Raw genomic sequence first — 18469 nt, forward strand, 5'->3', positions numbered from 1 at the left:
ACTAGCACTAAACTGTATGTAAACCATCTAGAGTCTTCAACTACTGATTAAGATTTTATTTGAACTACTATATTTTTGTTTCCTGTGAGAGAATGTATTGAAGTCCATTTTGAAAGAAAACTTTTGTTCAAATCTTGAATGCCTAGCACTGTTCTCACAGCACCAAGATTTAGTTTAGGTTTATGAGCAGCTGATGATCTCTGAAGATGTGATGGTTTCTATTCTTTTCATACAGTGAAACAATAATTGTGAACTCCACAGCTACTAACTTTTATCTACCATATATCTGTTGGGGTATGAAAGAGATTAGTTTATTCATTGACATTTGCAACTTCATAATGTTAATCAATCCAGCTGGAATGGTTTTGACTTTGAGGTATTTTTCTCTCTCCCCTATTTCTGTAATTGTTTGGATTTTTTGTCTTTTGTATATTTTCTTCGAAGATTGACTAATTATATCAAAAGGTGAGGTTTTTGTTTTTAATCAGTACACTATACTTGTGAGTTATGGTTACTTTTTTTTTTTTGGCAGTGGATTATAAGCAGCTTTTTTTTCTAACACATGTTCCCTGATGACTGCTTTGGCAACGAGTCCAGAGATTAAAAATGTGCTTTGGCTTGGTTGACCCTTTCTTCAACAAAGACCCTCTGTTCCAATTGGAGCTAGGGCATAGTGCTTGGAAAACTTGCTTTGTGCCATCCTGTATCGCACTGTTTTGTGGCTCCACAGAGGATTTCTTTTTCCATTTCTACCAGTCCAGTGCTTTGCACCAGTAAAATATTTCTGGAAGTCCTCCATGTAAAGAACTCCCTAAAATCAGTGGGAATCACATATACAGACACTAAAATGTACTTCATACTTTTATTTTTTATTTTTTTATTTGTAGTGTTTAGTCTTGGTCCTTGGCCCTTATCTATGCTTACTAACTGCAGAAATCTTTCTTAAGCTCCAATACTTCAGAGGGTTTTGACCAGTGGTTTTCAAACCATGAGCTACTTGCAGCCCAATCAGCACACAGCTGCAGCCCATGTGACATCCTCTGAGCCATGTAGGTAGTACATAACACCAAGAGAGTGGCATATGTGGCCACAATGGTAAACAAGTTGAGAACCACTGGTTTAGGCTAATTTCAGTTACTGTTGTTTAGGAGGTGAGCTAAAAAGGGGGGTCAGTTTATTCTGCATCTGTTCGCTGTATGGTGTTTTTGTTGGATGAAGAGAAATAGAACTATTAGAATTTTGTTAGGGGAATAAAGCTATATGCCATGTTGATTGTGCATGAGTTCTTCATTCACTGTCCCTAGCTACTAAAAATATACACCCCCCACAAACACACGCACATGTACACACAGTTCTATGAATGGAATATAATTACTAGACTCAGTTGCTCATGCTATTCCACTAACCTGGTGGTCTAGGCAAGAGGAGGTGAGCCAGGTCATTTCAGTGCACAGTGATGCTCCTAGAGGATGACTGCAGAACTGAAAGACCCAATCCTGTAGTTTTGCACTAATCTTTTTATGTTTTCGTCCATAGATCCTATCATCTCCCACTGCTCCAGGGCACTGTATGTCCATTAGTTATCAGTTAATGACAGATGCAACTTTGATAATTTTTTATGGGGCTTTTGTCTTTTTTCTTGGATGGCTTCTTTTGCAGGGCTCACCTGTATTGTTCTTTGAACCTGAAGGTGGTGCTACCAGTGGTCACTCAGACAGGCTGGTGTCAGGGACTGATCCTTTTGCACACGCCCCCACATTGATACTTTTAAATGAGGTTACATAAACACACATACCTAACTTTAAACAGAGTTAAGGCAGTACAAAGTTTAAAATGGGGTTTCAGTTACAATTTGGGGTCTCTTTAGTTGCAGTAACAGGTTTTTCAAACTTAACAGGCTACTAACAAATTAATCTAAAAATGGTTAACACTGTTTCATTTATAAAATCCCATTCATAAAAATTGGGCCACAATTCATAAGGTTACATCACATCACATTGGTAGATATAGTTAATTTAAAGGGCAATTTCATTCTTTGGCCCTACCCCTTAAGCCTTCCTCAGAAGAACTGGATGCTAATCACTTTTGGAGATGGGGTACCAGACTAGAAGGTCCACAGGTCTGATCCAGTGTGGTAGTCCCTGTATTCTGAGGTATTAAATCCAATTGCTTGTACAGCTTCCAATTTATTTAAAATAAAAAACAAGCTCCATTCTTTCTGCAGACATGCTATTTTTGATAAGGTTCTTAAATTCTAATTGTATGTCACTCCAGTGAGTCCTAGACAACAGCTCTGCAGACTGTTCAATAACTGAAATACTTTTCTTGTAGTAAAGCTATAATGGAATTCCAAAACTTTAAATGTAAGAAGTTTGGAGTGTTTCTTTTATGGGCCCTTTTTCATTCCAAGATATGGTGTTGAATTTAATCTTTGTCGTGTTAGGAATTATAAGTAAAGTGTCTATAGCTAGGATGCATCATATGTGGTGCAGTCGGTGCCACCTTAATTAAGGTTGCCTCATGACTAAGCCCCTGTTTCAGTTGCTTACGACTTTGCCAGACTGTAACTGTTATGTTGAAACTTTCTATGATGGATGTCTGCTACAGCCTGAATATTTTTCAAAAGTTTCAGATAAAATTGTTCAGCTGTTTCAGAGAATGATATGGGGGAAATACACTGTTTTGCTCATGCCTAAAACAAGAGTGTGCACAGGACTAAACATTTGGCTACTTTTGGAGGGGCACTTTGTGCCATTCCATGGCTGGAGGAACTGACTCTGCCCTCTCTTCCTGCAACCCCAGAGGTAGTGGAGCTCGCTCTCCCTGCCCAAGAGGAGTTCTTTGCCCCTGCTGATTGGTGCTCCTGCTTGACCATGCTTGCATTGGCCCCTACTCATGTGACTTACAACTATCTTATTGCAAAACTCTTGTACTTCTGTGCTTTAGAGCAGGGACATGAACTTTCACATGGTTGGGAAGTCCCACTAGTATCAGGGATATGTCTTTTGCTGTTTGAAGAAAAGCCTGCCACATGAGAGGTTCTGGACATTATGAGTTTGCACATTATTATAGAGACTTGTTGGCATCTTTGACCAGTTGAGCTGCCAGTCTATATCTGCATTGAATATGCTTGAGTCCAGGGCAATAGGGACTAAGCAGGACTTACCTGTAATTGAAAAAACTTAAACAGAAAATGGTTCTGCAGCACCTTTGAGCCTAACAAAAATGTAGATGGTATCATGAGCTTTTGTGGGCACAACCCACTTCTTTTGTGTCCACGAAACTTCATGATACCATCTGCATTTTTGATTAGTCTCTAAGGTGCTGTAGGACCATTAGTCTGTAACTGAAAAAACAACGACCATGGCTACTCCCTGAGACTTTTACTTGCAATTGTTCCACTTGGCTTCTGTGATGCCAGGAGACAGGAAAATTCTCTCTCCTGTGCTGTAAGTGCTTCTCCCGCTAGTACCTAACCAGAAAGCTTCCTAACTCGAAGGGGAAAAGTTGTATTGAAAGGAGAAATGGAAGGAGGGTGGAAGGATCGGAGCAGGAGTGAGAGGGACAGGGAGTAGAAAGAAACACAATAGCGGGGGAGGGATGAATTTTGCAATGGTAGAGGTTAGGAGTTAGGGAAGGATGAACATGGACACAAGGTGGCAGCAAAAGAGGGGTAGGAGTAGAAGGATACAGAGGAGCTGATGGGTCTAAATGCTAGAATATTCTTCCCTACAGAACCTAGTACGAATCCTAAGATATTGAAGTCCCATATTGCTGTGTTGCAAATAACTGTAAATTCCACTGCCAAAGCATCTCACCCCATCCCACTCTATTGGTAGGTAAATATTAAAATATAAGCTTGATAGAGCTTGTCTACCTTTTTATTCGCCCTGCTACCACTAAAGGGGCATAGAGCACCACATTGAGTGCATGTGAATTCTACATTTTCCCTTGGATAATTCAAATCCCAATCTTTGTTTCCTTGAGAGAGACATATTTTTGCATCTGAATAGAAAATGGCATCTGACTTTGCAGGAATGAAGTGAGTTCTCTACTGAAGATGTCAGCTTGTTAGATGACAACATGATTAACTGATAAGCCTGAGCTTATCAGTTAATTGTGTCGACTACATGCATTTCCCCCATCCCCTCCTGCTACTTCTGTATCCGAGGTAGTGGGTGTGGGGGAGGTGGGAGCTTTAAGCAGGCTCCCCACAAGCACCAGATATGCCTCTCCCTCCCTTCCTCCTCCCCCTCCCCATCTGTTACCTCTGAGAGAGGCAGCAGCATGGAGGGTGAGAGAGCCAATATGTATTGGGAGATAGCTTCATGGACCCGTCTGCCTACTGCGGCGGGGGAGACATATAGGAGCCCGTGCTGGGGGTAACTGGCTTTGCAGTGCAGCTTTCTCCCTTCCTCTCCCCCGGGGCAGGGGCAGGGGAGGCTGCTGTGAAGCAGCCTCTGTCGGCAAGTGGTCTAAACTCCCTGCAAACAGAAGTTGCTCCAGCATCCCACAGAGCAGCCTCTGTCCTTGGGGGTCCAAACTACCCAGGGACAGAGGCTGCTGCTGCCTCTGATACAGTGACAGTAGCATAGGGTGGCAAGTAGAAGCCGGTCTGCATGGAAAGCCAGTTATTTAAACTGGCTCCCCTTGCTGACTGGTTCCTGCATGCCACCCCATGCTGCTGCCTCTGATAGAGAGGCAGCAGCGCAGGGTAGCAGGGGGGTTCTCCAGGAGTGGGGCCAGGAGCACACTGGCTGCTGGCCCCATCCCCGGGAGCTATTGAATAGTTGTATAACTGCTAAAATTTGATGCGGTTATGTGACTGTTCAATTACACGCTATCTAACATTCCTATTCTGTACATTTTGAAGAGGTGGTACTCAGAAAGCTGGTGGAGGTCACGTTCACCAGTCACTTCAGATCAGACATAAAATCATGCACTTATACATCCATTATGAGGCGAGGAACTTTGCATGCAAAGTTAAAATACAAACATGATACACGTTGGTCATCTTAATTTCCTCATTTATTGTACTTTCACTAATGTATATTGCCCACATTGTGTCATTGGGCATCAATGGTAAAAATAAGCCACCAAGTCTTCTCCTACATTACAAATGCTATGTCTGGTGCTAGCTATAGCTTCCTTCTCCTCTTCATCATATTTTACCAAATTACATCAGATCACTGAGGTGAAGTTAAAAATGTTTAACCCTCTTGTTAAGGTAACAATTAGTAAAATTACAGTATTTCTTTTAGGGATGTTAAAGGTTAACATGGTAAGGAATAGGGATTTAGTGTATAGTCATTTAAATGATTACAGGCAGCCCCCGGGTTACATGGACCCGACTTACATCGGATCCCTACTTCCAAACAGGGTGAGGCAACCCCGCACTAGCTGCTTCTCCCCAGCAGACCAGGGAGACGCGAAGCTAGCGCCCCCCCCCCCCCCCAGCAGATCAGGGAGACGTGGAGCAGCTTTTCTCAGCAGACACCTCAGCTTGAGAATAAAGGACTGAGGGAAGTGAGGTGTGGGAGAATAAAACTGAGCTCTGGAGAAATGTTTGGCTAGAGTTTCCCCTACAATATGTACCGGTTCCGACTTACATACAAATTCAACTTAAGAACAAACCTACGGTCCCTATCTTTTACATAACCCGGGGACTGCCTGTAATTGATAAGCCTAGGTTAATCCATATGTCTACACGCAACACTCTCCTCCCTCCCACCCTGCTGCCTCTGTATCTGAGACAACTGTGGAGGCAGAGGCAGGAGCTGGCTCTTGGCACGTGCTAGTTCCTGCAGAGTTTCCTTTCCCTCTCTCCCGCCTCCCCCCCACGCCTGCTGCCTGCCACACAGTCAGCAGAGGCAGGTAGGAGGGGGCTGGTTCTCCGGGGGAGCCAGCTGATACAGAGGTAGCAGCACGGGGCGGGGGAGGGGGGAAGAGTAGACGCAAGTGGGATGGCAGAGCAGCCTCTGTCCATGGGGAGTGCAGGAGCTCCTGCGAACAGGGGCTGTTTCTGCCCTGCACTACTGCTTCTGTATCCAGTGTGGCAGGTAGGAGCCAGTCTGCATGGTGAGATGTTTTTTTTTAAACCAGCTCAACATTTCAGACCATCTCCATCTGCCACCGTGTGCTGCTGTTTCTGATACAGAGGCAGCAGTGTGAGGTACCAGGGGGCTCCCTGTGAGTGAGGCTGGGAGCACACTGGCTGCAAGCCCCACCCCTGGGGAGTATTTTAGTTTTTATCCACTTTCCTCTGAAGCATTATGTCTATGAAACATTGACACTCTTTATTGAATGATGACTTGTCTTATTGTAACTTTTGCAATCCTATGAAGATGACTTTGTTGGGCTAATTGAGTTAGTTGTCTTCAACCTTAATTTTGTATACAAATTGTATTGTATGGTTAATTTTACAGCCTATTCGACACCTGAAATATTCTTCCTTTAAGAAGTCTTTACTGGGCAGTGTGTCTGACAGTGGAACTGTAACGCTGTGGGATGTAAATAGTCAAAATCCATACCATAATTTTGAAAATGCTCACAAAGCTCCAGCCTCGGAAATCTGTTTTTCTCCAGTCAATGAGTTGCTACTTGTAACCATAGGTTTGGATAAAAGGATCATTCTCTATGACACTTCAAGTAAAAAGTAAGGATTATGTATCTTTTGGTAAGCATTTTTATCAGTGGATTGTATGGGAACTTCATTCAGTTCTTTGTAACTTTTAGTGTTTGTTGTAAAGTTAGACCATATTAAGAATGAAAGCTTCTTGATCGAATGCTCTTGAAAAACTGGTTGTACTTCAGTTAGATCCCTTTTTAGGGTATATCCTGATAATTTGTAAGTGTACAAGTATTGCTAAAAGCTTAATCAAATGCCCTCTGAAGTCTACAGGTACATCTCCACTGACTTAAGTAGTATTTGATTAGACCTTAGAACAGAGGTGGGCAAACTTTTTGGCCTGAAGACCACATCTCAGCATAGAAATTGTATGAATGGCCATGAATACTGACAACATTGGAGGTGAGGGCTCTGGCTGGGCTCTGTGGTGGGGCCCAAAATGAGGAGTTCTGGATGCTTGAGGGTACTCCAGGCTGAGACTGAGGGGTTTGGATGGCAGGAGGGGGCTCTCAGTTATGGTTCAGGGGTGCAAGTTCCAGGTAGTGCTTAATTGAAGCAGTTCCTGGAAGCATCGGCCCCTCCTGCTTCCACTTCACATGCAGAGGTGGCCCATGTGGCTCTGCCCATTGCCCCTTTCTCAGGTGCCACTCCTAAATTCCCAGTGCCTACTGTCACCCTGCCAATGGGAGATGTAAAACCGGCACTTGGCTTGCAGTCCGTGTGTGGTGCCCCTTTGCTGCCCTTGCTTTTGGGAGCCATGCGGAGCTGCTGCATACACAGAGCTGAGCAAGGCAGGCTCTTGCTCCCACACCCTGGCTTGAGCACAAGAACAGAGCAAGCTCCTGACTGTTCTTGCTGACGGGAGCTTGAATACTGGGGTAAAAGATTTGAGGAGCTGCATGCAGCCTGTGGGCTGTAATTTGCCCACCTTTGCCCTAGAAGTACAGATAAATGGTTGATTTTGCCATTGAATTACATAGGTCTTTGTTCTAGTTTGCTGTAATTCTTCAGTGCTGTTTGGAAAGTCTAGTTAAACAAAAATACTGCCTTAAAAAGTCTTTTAAATAATGAATTATAACATCTTTCCATATTTCTCCTATCTCAAGGCTACTGAGAACTCTGGTAGCTGAATCTCCTCTGACAGCAGTGGATTTTATGCCTGATGGCACTACTCTGGCTATTGGCTCTTCTCGTGGAAAAATTTACCATTATGATCTAAGAAAGCTGACGTCACCGGTAAAAACTGTCAGTGCTCACAAAACCTCTGTGAGATGTATACGCCTTCAGTATAGTAGTACTAGTTCAAAGGTAAAACATTTGCTGCTTTGTCACTCGTACTTCTGTTAATAAAAAGGAAACTGATAACTTGAAGTCTTGTAAAGAAATATGTAGATTGAACTTTCATCGTATTATAGACATGAACATAATGGAGAATCAGATATGTTAACACAGCAAGTGACACTATGGAAAACAAACATTAATTATACACTTTGTTTTAATTTTCTTCTCATTCTTAAGTACAGTTTCAGCAATTTCAGGTAAAAAAATCTGATTGCTACAATTACTATCTTTTGCTTGTTGTCTTGTGTAACAAGTTTGATCTTAAATCCATCTCATGCATAGACAAAATCATAGGACTGGAAGGGACCTCAAATGGTTGTCCAGTCGCCTGCACTCATGTTAGGACCAAACACCATCTAGACCAGAGGTGGTCAATAATTTTTGCAGGTGGGCTACTTCATGAATTTTGGTACATGGTCATGGGATGACTCTTCTCTTGGAAGGGGTGGGGCCTAAGGCGGAATAGACAGAGCTAGGGATTATCCTCCTCTCAGAGTTGTCTGGGGCCAAAAGCTTTGAATTAAAAACACAGCTAAGGACTCACAGCTCCTAGCCCTGCCACGACCCCATTGCCTGGAAGCCACCTGAGATTGCTGTGGCTATTTGAAGGACTTGTGGCTCCAGATGCTCCTGCAGTAACTCCACAACCATGAGCCATTTAAATAGGTTCCTGCTACCTGATCCACCACCTGGACATTCAGTGGAATGTGTGGCAGGATATAAATAGAAAGCAGCAAGATGCAGTCCACAGGCCAGATCAAAGCATTAGAGGTCCTGATCTGGCCCCCAGGCCACTTCTTGCTGATACCTGAACTAGACTATCCCTGGAAAGTGTTTGTCTAACTTTCTCTTTATGGAATCTCCATCATTGGAAATTTTTATCTCCCTAGTAAGGATGACCTAGGAATCACACTCCCTCACCTCCTAGTATAAATACACCCTTAAACTAGGCTTCAGCAGCCCAGTTTCTCACTGTGACTCTTCTGCAGGAAGCAAGCTCAACAAGCCCTGTTAGAAGTTTTCTCTCCGAGGACCTCTATAGCCAGAAAATATTTGCAGCAATACAAGTCAACATTTTACCAAACAAAATGTTGTTTATTACTCAACAGCAGCAGTGTATTTGAGAAATTAAGTAAACTAACAGAGAAGGGCTAGATTTATGAATCCAATTGAAACTTGATTTGCTCTTTGCAAGTATTGAATAAGAACATAGAATGGTCGTACTGGGTCAGACCAAAGGTTCATCTAGCCCAGTAGCCTGGCTGCCAACAGTGGCCAGCGCCAGGTGCCCCGGAGGGGGTGGACCGAAGACAATGATCAAGCGATTTGTCTCGTGCCATCCATCTCTAGCTCCTGACAAACAGAGGCTAGGGACACTATTCCTACCCTTTGGCTAATAGCCCTTTATGGACCTAACCTCCATTAATTTATCTAGCTTCTCTTTAAACTCTGTTATAGTTCTAGCCTTCACAGCCTCCTCTGGCAAGGAGATCCCCAGGTTGACTATGCGCTGTGTGAAGAAGAACTTTTGCTTATTAGTTTTAAACCTGCTATCCATTAATTTCATTTGGTGTCCTCTAGTCCTTATATTATGGGAATGAATAACTTTTTTTTTATTCACCCTCTCCACACCACTCATGATTTGATATACCTCTATCATATCCCCTCTCAGTCTCCTCTTTTCCAAACTGAAAAGTCCCAGTCGCTTTAGCCTCTCCTCATATGGAACCTGTTCCAAACCCCTAATCATTTTAGTTGCCCTTTTCTGAACCCTTTCCAAGGCCAAAATATCTTTTTTTGAGGTGAGGAGACCACATCTGTACACAGTACTCAAGATGTGGGCGTACCATAGTTTTATACAGGGGCAGTAAGATATTCTGTGTCATATTTTCTATCCTTTCTTAATAATTCCTAACATCCTATTTGCCTTTTTGACCGCAGCAGTAGTTTTACTTAAGCCAAATATCTCTGCTCTTGACCTGACAGAGACAGTCAGCCCTTGCAAAATTTTCCTAGTACCTCAGTCCAGAACTTATCTTCTGTTGTGCACTCACACCTGACTGTCCTCTCTCCTGGGATCTTTCATGGTTTTGTGTTCCTTTTGAGCCTGGTCTTAAGAAAATAAACCTGCAACTTAGTCGGAACCAGGCCAGGAGCTTTTCTTTATTAAATGGCTCCTCTATGGTTCCCTTAAGTACCCTCAGTATTCTCTTTGGAAGTGTCTTACCTCTGCCATTGTGCCATTTCCTGTTTGTTTCCCACTAACAGCCTCCTATGATTTAACTCCATGCAGTCAAACAGAGTGATCTCAATAAAGTAAAATGAGGCACATATAACATTCATAGAAATAATGCAGAACTCTCCCACGTAGGCTTTAACACCTTAGAGTCCCTGCTTGTAATCAGAAACTGACGCATTATATTTGTTTAGATCAATTTATTGCAATTTAAACATTTTATGAAATGTCTCTATTTTGAACAGGAAGAAAGAGTTTTTTCCCTTTAAATTGGAGCACTAATAACATCTTACATTTGCTGTTTCTCTTCAGTCTAGCTTTAATAAATGTTCTTCAAATAAACCAGCATCCAAAAGAACAGATGTTAAAGCAAGTAGTAATGTTGGAGGAATTCAGAATACTGCCATAATCAAAAATCTTACTTCCAACACACCAACTACAGTTTCATCCCAGCCCATCTCATCAATTGAGAACAAAGGAGCAGATGCTCAGGACAAAACAAGTAAGAAGTCTGTTTTAAGGAGTGGAAATTATCTGAGTTGTGGGGGAAGATACTTTATGGGCTTTGGCCAGCCTTGTAGTATGAAAGATAGTCATTATGACACTGTGAAATATTGTGTGTGTGTGTGTGTGTGTGTGTGTGTGTGTGTGTGTGTGTGTGTGTGTGTGTGTGTGTGTGTGTGTGTGTGTGTGTAATTGGAGTCAACCATCTTAACTATGAGACTGCATTTTTCTCTTGTCTTCAAATAATTGCAACAAATCAGGAAGGTATTGACTGACAGCAGCCTAGTTGTTAGATAACTTTAATTCAGTGCCAAGCCAGGTCCATTCTCTGCACTGAGACAGGCCTCCTGTGGAAGAAAACTAGTGTGAGATAATGTTAATTAAAGGCTGTATCCTATTGCATACACACAAGATGGCTAAATTCAGCCCCAGGGGCAATATTAAGTCTAATATTTTGTAATTTTTCAGTGTTTGACTAAACAACTTTAATTTTCTTTTTAACATAGGGGTTTGTAATATTTAGCTGGATACAGGAAAGGACCATTTTGCTCACTGATGTTGTTAGTAATACAGGCAGTATCAAACCCAAAAACAAAAGAATGTCAAAATTTCTAGCTTACTAAAGTCTTGTCTAGACTAACAGTGCATGGCAAGCTGGGTTGTAAATCTACCTCTCACTGTCTGTGTGGACCTTGCTGCTGACTAAAAGTTCACTGTTGTGCTTTGAAACAAGAATAGATCAAAACAAGCCAGGGAATTTTTAATGCACAGCACTAGGGTCCATGTGGACAATTAGAGATAGATATAGACTAGGGATGTTAAAGATCAGTTAATTGAATAGTTGAGTAACCTCACAAATTCTTATAGGTTAATTGACTATTCTTATAGGTTAGTTTTACTCCTGAGAAGACTCTTGCCACTCTGTGCTGCTGCCTCTGTATCAGAGGCAGCAGCATGGGGTGCCAGATGGGAACTGGTCCACCAAGGGACCCAGTTCAAACACCAGCTCCCCTCACGTACCACTGCCTGTCGCCCTCTGCTGCTGCCTCTGATAAAGAGGCAGTGCTGTGGGATGGCAGCAGCCTCTGTCAAGGGTGTGGTCTGAGCTCCCACACCTGGCACGAGTCAGAACTGAGCTGGGCTGCCTGCCCACCCAGTTCCTAATACACTTTAAATGCAGAGCTACGGTGGGGTGGGTCCCAGACCCCTCACAAGCCAAGACTTAGTTGGGCTGCTGGCCAGCCTGCTAAAAAATTTACTGGCAAGTGGGAGGGGGATTAAATGTAGTCTATAGAATTAACCTGTAAACTTTTGCTTTTTGGTTAATCCAGTTAATTGATTACACTTTTACATCCCTAATATAGACCGTAGCTTGCTGCACATAACTGTCTAGACAAACACACAGTTTTACAGATATGAGGGTATTTTGTTTCTCCATAAGGTTGGTAGCAGCCACAATTTAATCACCTTTGTATAAGCCTTGCATCCTGAAACTGCATGTGCTTATGATAGAATAGCTGAAGGAACTGAATAAGTCACCTGTGTCTCCTTAAGTCTCTAGTCTGGGTTGTCTTTTACACTGTTTTGCTGTCTGAACATCCACCTGTTCACAAAGCCTTTGACATGCAAATTCATTTCTAGATATATACATGGACATGCTGACAAGTCACCCATGAATTATATACAGGGTAATACCCACAAGTTTAGTCCTAGCCTTGTACCTCACTAGAAATATGTGCTTTGTATTGTCCAGCACATTACTGAACAATGCAGACTCATAAATCCATCATTCCTCAAAGGAAAATGCTATACACACCAGTTTTGTTATTCCAAATGGAGTGTCCCGCAGACTTTAAACCAAACACACCTGTTAAGATAAAGCAATAATTTAAGTTTATAACCGAAAAAGATTAAGTGATGAAAGTCAGGATTGGTTACAAAAGAAAATGAATAATATACAAGCTTATACCTAACTTAAAAAGCTAAGGGAATTTAAAATCAAAGATTTTGTCTCCGATTTTGAAATTTACTGCAGCATAGGCTGATCTCCCTTCAACCTGAGACAACTCACTCTTAGCTGATTTCTTTTGGGAGTTGTTGATGTCATGAACAGAGAGATACAAGGAGAAGAGGTGAAGTCAAGTTTCTTGGCTCTTTTGAATTCAGTATCTTCTGCTGGAAACATATGAGAGTCTTGGTGACACTCAGTCTTTTGTGGACATGAGGTTTGAATAAGCCCTGGGATGAAATTTAAATTAGTTGTTTATATCTCTCCTGCCTTCCTTCTGGAGGATGATTTTTTAAGAAGGCAATAACCATTTAACTCTTGTTTAGGGTGATAGTATGTCTTTGTCTCTTGAAAAACTGGTTTATGGATGTTACCCAGAATTAAAATCTGTTTCAGTGATAAGCATACTGCAGAATCTTATAACTTTGCATATGGTGTTGCCACACACATTTTAATAGTCAGTATATTGACTTTTCAAAGGATGTATCACAGGTCATGCTTTGTGCAAAATTTACCAGAGTCTTGTAAACGTGATGACCATAATAGTAGACCATCACAGTCCATTTTGTATTGTGATAAAAAATTTAGATGTACCAGTAGACTATTTGGGGTCCGCATGAAATTATAAATACATCATAACGATCAGACTGGGCCAACCTAATAGTCCATCTAATCTAGTATCCGGTCTTCCATCAGTGGCTGGTGCCAGATGATTCACAGGGAATAGCTAGGGCAGTTATCAAATGTTCCCACTCCTCCCAGCTTCTGGCAGCGAGTGGTATAGGGACATGCAGAGCATGGAGTTGGGTCACTGATCATCTTGGCAAATAGCCATTGATGGACTTAACTTCCATGAACTTACCTGATTCATTTTTTGAACTCACTTTTACTTTTTGTCTTCACAACATCCCTGACTTTGTGTGAAAGTACTTCCTTATGTTGGTTTTAAATCCACTGCCTATTTATTTCATTGGTTGACCCCTAGTTCTTGTGTTATGTGAAGGGGTAAAAAAACAAACAAAAAGCATTTTCTTATCCACTTTTCAATGCCATTCATGATATTTTTAGAACTTTTTCTGATGTGAGCTAAATTGTTTTTCTCTCCTCCTTCCTCTGGCTCTTACTAGAAAGATAGCTGGGCAATACAGGATGAGAGTTGAGTTAGTTTAGTTATGTCTCCCAGGAACATCTGGTGATCTTTGCCTTTTTCTCAAGAATCCACATGTTTGTTTTTTTTTTTTTTTTAATGTCTGAAGGTAACCAAAATAAAAAAAATTCTACACATGCTTAATTTTTTTTTTTTAAACTTTTTTGCATGAATAGCGTTAGGCAGTTCAAAGTCATCTTGCTGCCATAGTACATGCAGTGTTTCTTCCTTCCTCTGAGTTTATGCCTCAGGCATGTCCTTTGGCTGAGAGAAGTACTTACCATTAGCTTTTAGAGATGCAGGAAATTCTTTACATTTTTTTTTCTTTTAAGATGAAGCTTACCACAAAAGTAGTTGTATTTTAACATTGTACACTGCTTTGAAAGAGAAATGCTGTGTTTATTTAGCATCTTCCAATTAGCAACTGGTTTGTAGGACTTCTGAATCATACTCTTCATGGAAGTAAATGACACTGCTCTGTATAACTTCAGCAAAGCCAGCCCTGAAAATATAGTTTCAAGTCTGTTGAGCAAGTTGGGTTTTTAAAGCTCCGATGACACTTCATTAAAAGTATTTTTATACAGTTAAACTTTCCTTTTTAAATAAGTAAAAGTATGTTTAACAACATTTTATTAAGCAATAAGGCATTGCAGTCTATAGGGATGCTGATTAATTAACCCGCTTGAGTATTCAGTGAGGCATGAGGTGAAGTAGAAAGCTTCCTGTGTACTGAAGAAGTGTCACTAATCAACATTACTGCATTGTCTGGAGAGTCCTCACATTCACTTATTATTAAAAGCATTCATCTTTTCTATTTAAATATTTAATTGATTCCTAGCATACAAACAAGACCAATCATAAAAAAGTAATAGTTTTTAAAGAGTACATAATCGAAATTGGCATCTGGGTAATGCTATAAAACTATATATTTTCTTCTATATGAGCCAAGAAACCTGTGCTTAAGTTTTTTTTTTAATGGATACTCTTTTGGGTTTTGGTGAAAGTAAAGCTAGTAGGTAGAATAGTATACACTTACCCAGTATTACATGTAGGAAGTACAGCAGAAAGACATATGAAAACTGCTTATCTTTAGAAGTGGAAAGAGATTTCACTATTGGTGGGTCTGCCCAATCTGTTTTTTTTTTCTTTTTTTTTTTTCTGTTCACTCTTTCCTTTCTGCTGTTCTTGACTACCTGTTGGAATTAAAAAATAAATCCGATCTTGTCATGGTTCCTTCAAGGTTTACTTTGTGGCTATGACATCCTTTCATTTATCATTGGAGGGTTTTTCATGTTTTGTTCACTTCACAAAAAGATTCCTCAAAGGATTCCTCTGCTGAATCTTTTTCTGTAGATTAAGGAACCCATCCCAATATGGGATGGAAACTTGGTCCTGTACTATCTTAAGAAGCTGCCTTTTGTACTTTTTCTGACTACTGTATCTGTTCACCATTCCACCTAAGAACTCAGCCTTCCTGGTAGACCTCACTTCTGCTGGTAGCGTTGGAAAAATGGGGGTTCTGAAGACATCCTCTCCACTTACCATGTTCTTCAAGGACAAAGTTTCATTGCAACTACATTCTAGACTTCTACCTGAAGTTTCTTCTGAATTCCATGTTAATCAGATTTTTACCTGGCATTTGAAAGAAAACCAGACCAGAAAGGAAATGGTCTTACATTCTCTAGATGCCAGCAAAGTGGACTTCTATTTAGATAGAACCAAGCATTTCATGAAGTCTCCTGGACTCTTTGTGTGAATTCATTGACAGATTCAAATATCTGCAATTACTTTGTCATAACAAGACATAATTCATTCTGAACATAAGAATGGCCATACTGGGTCATACCAAAGGTCCATCCAGCCCAGTACCCTGTCTCCTGACAGTGGCCAATGCCACATGTCCCAGAGGGAGTGAATCAAACAGGTAATGATCAAGCAATCTCTCTCCTGCCATCCATCTCCACCCTCTGACAAACAGAAGCTAGGGACACTATTCCTTACCCATACTGGCTAAAAGCCATTAATGGACTTAACCTCCATGAACTTACCTAGTTCTCTTTTAAACCTGTTAAAGTCCTAGCCTTCACAACCTCCTCAGGCAAGGAGTTCCACAGATTGACTATGCACTGTGTGAAGAAGAACTTCCTTTTATTTGTTTTAAACCTGCTGCCCGTTAGTTTCATTTGGTAGCCCCTAGTTCTTATATTATGGGAACTAGTAAGTAACTTTTCCTTATTCACTTTCTCCACACCATTCATGATTTTAAAGACCTCTATCATATCTCCCCTTAGTCTCCTCTTTTTTAAGCCGAAAAGTCTGAGTCTCTTTAATCTCTCCTCATATGGGACCCGTTTAAAACCCCTAATCATTTTAGTTGCCCTTCTCTGAACCTTTTGTAATGCCAGTATATCTTTTTTTGAGATGAGATCATATCTGTACTCAGTATTCAAGATGTGCGCATACCATGGATTTATATAAGGGCAATAAGATATTCTCCGCATTATTCCCTATCCCTTTTTTAATGATTCCTAACATCCTGATTGCTTTTTTTGACTGCCGCTGCACTCTGCGTGGACGTCTTCAGAGAACTATCCACGATGACTCCAAGATCTCTTTCCTGATTAGTTGTAGCTAAATTAGCCCCCATCATATTCTATGTATAGTTGGGGTTATTTTTTCCAATGTGCATTACTTTACATTTATCCATATAAATGTGGATTTGCCATTTTGTTGCCCAGTCTCTTAGTTTTGTGAAATCTTTTTGAAATTCTTCACAGTCTGCTTTGGTCTTAACTACTTTGAGCAGTTTAGTATCATCTGCGAACTTTGCCACCTCACTGTTTACCCCTTTCTCCAGATCATTTATGAATATGTTGAATAGGATTGGTCCTAGGACTGACCCTGGGGAACACCACTAGTTACCCTTCTCCATTCTGAAAATTTACCATTTATTCCTACCCTGTTTCCTGTCTTTTAACTAGTTCTGAGTCCATGAAAGGATCTTCCCTCTTATCCCATGACAACTTGGGTAAATTAAGAGCCTTTGGTGAGGGACCTTGTCAAAGGCTTTCTGGAAATCTAAGTACACTATATCTACTGGATCCCCCTTATCCACATGCTTGTTGACCCCTTCAAAGAACTCTAATAGATTAGAAGACTCTCAAAGTTCATTCTCCTAGAATGGTAGCCCACTCTACAAGGTTCCAGTCTACTTCTGTGGCCTTCATTTAACAAAATTCTAGTCATTGATGTTTCAAAGCCATAATCTGGACTTCAACATATACCTTTTATCCAAACATTCTAATTAACTCTTCTAAAGCAGATGCTGTGGCTGGCAATGGAGTCTTCAGTGTTACATCCATCTTTATAACGGGATACTGCTTGGGATTTGCCTGAAATGCAGCATACGTTAGAATACTATTTGAAGAAAAAGTCATCTGATATCAGTATGTTGACAACCCCTCTTGGGTGTTGTCTTCTGGCAAAACCTGTTATCAGTTCTCTAACAAGTGGTGCTTGCCATTAACTTCAGGGTTCATCAATCTGCTGGTACTCTGTGTCTTCAGTGTGCTTTCACTTAGTTGATAATTATTTGGTGCTTCTGAGTCTCCGGCCCCTTCTCTAACCATTTGGGTATGCAGTGGCCTTTGTACTTTTCTCTCATTTACACAATTGCAACATGGGACAAAAGGATACTTCTAGTAACTTTGTAACTTTCTTAAAGTCTTTCAACATTAAACTTCTTTCTGTCTGTTTCAAGGCTTTGTCTAATACTGACATCACAGTGCATTACAGTATTTCATCCCTTCACTTTAACATCAGAACATGCTAACATGAAATAGAGCTGGAACTAAGTTAACAAAGCTGCCTGGGCTGTCTGAGGCCTACATCTTGTGTTTAAGTTTAATCCAAAACTTTTGCTATAACACCTTCATTATAACTAACTTATTACCTACAAAATTACAAGGCTACATACAATAGTTACTGACCCTGGAAAGGGGACTATTAGTATTTGCAAGGAGAGCATGATTATTTCTTGTTGACTCATAGATTTGTTTAGCATCTTAAAGCTAAGGTATGTATTAATAATATGTATTTTGGTGTGTTTATTAGCTACTTGAGTTTTTAGGATGATGATACATGTATTACAAGGGTAGTGTTAATTTTCTGTATTTGATTTCCTATTAAATAAACATCGTAAGCATTGCTCCTTGTTAACTAACTATCCCTTGTTTTAATATATTTCCTTCCACCCCTATAGACTGTTTAAAATATTTATATGATTTATGTTTGTACTGGTGGTGCACATCCGTACACTACCTAAATACTTATGATGCACATGAGAAATTTCAACCTGCCTAAGGATAGAAAGGGAACGCTGGTCACTGGCTTCTCCCTGGAGCTGGCCCAGTGTGGGGGAAGGATGCATACCCTGCCTACTAGCTTCTTCCTTGGGCTGGCCTGTAGCAGAGGGCGCCCATGCACCCGGGCCACTGACTTCTCCCCGGAGTGGTAGGGCATGCACCCCACCCACTGGCTTCTCCCTGCAGGAGCTGGAGGCTTTGAATCCTGCTTGGCTTCTTCCATCCTGCCCACCTGGTGGCG

At 41.1% G+C, this 18469-nt stretch overlaps 1 protein-coding gene and 1 long non-coding RNA gene across 4 annotated transcripts in view; one reads left to right on the top strand and one right to left on the bottom strand.

The window, feature by feature from the left end:
* Positions 1 to 18469, top strand: part of NEDD1 (NEDD1 gamma-tubulin ring complex targeting factor) — a 48372-nt gene that overhangs the window by 12724 nt on the left and 17179 nt on the right. For all 3 annotated transcript variants that reach the window (XM_006118281.4, XM_075933837.1, XM_006118280.4), the window contains exons 6-8: positions 6426 to 6655; positions 7735 to 7936; positions 10518 to 10707. In XM_006118281.4, coding sequence (XP_006118343.2) covers positions 6426 to 6655; positions 7735 to 7936; positions 10518 to 10707 — 622 coding nt within the window. The remainder of the gene's footprint in view (positions 1 to 6425; positions 6656 to 7734; positions 7937 to 10517; positions 10708 to 18469) is intronic.
* The window catches only part of LOC112545000 (uncharacterized), a 109419-nt gene continuing 105182 nt past the window's right edge, over positions 14233 to 18469 (bottom strand). Inside the window, exons 3-5 of the long non-coding RNA XR_012905260.1 lie at positions 17149 to 17256; positions 14901 to 15057; positions 14233 to 14366 (exon numbers count right to left, since the gene is read on the bottom strand). This is a non-coding gene — a long non-coding RNA (uncharacterized LOC112545000). The remainder of the gene's footprint in view (positions 14367 to 14900; positions 15058 to 17148; positions 17257 to 18469) is intronic.

This window comes from Pelodiscus sinensis, chromosome 1, assembly GCF_049634645.1.
Source record: "Pelodiscus sinensis isolate JC-2024 chromosome 1, ASM4963464v1, whole genome shotgun sequence".
NCBI lineage: Eukaryota > Metazoa > Chordata > Testudines > Trionychidae > Pelodiscus > Pelodiscus sinensis.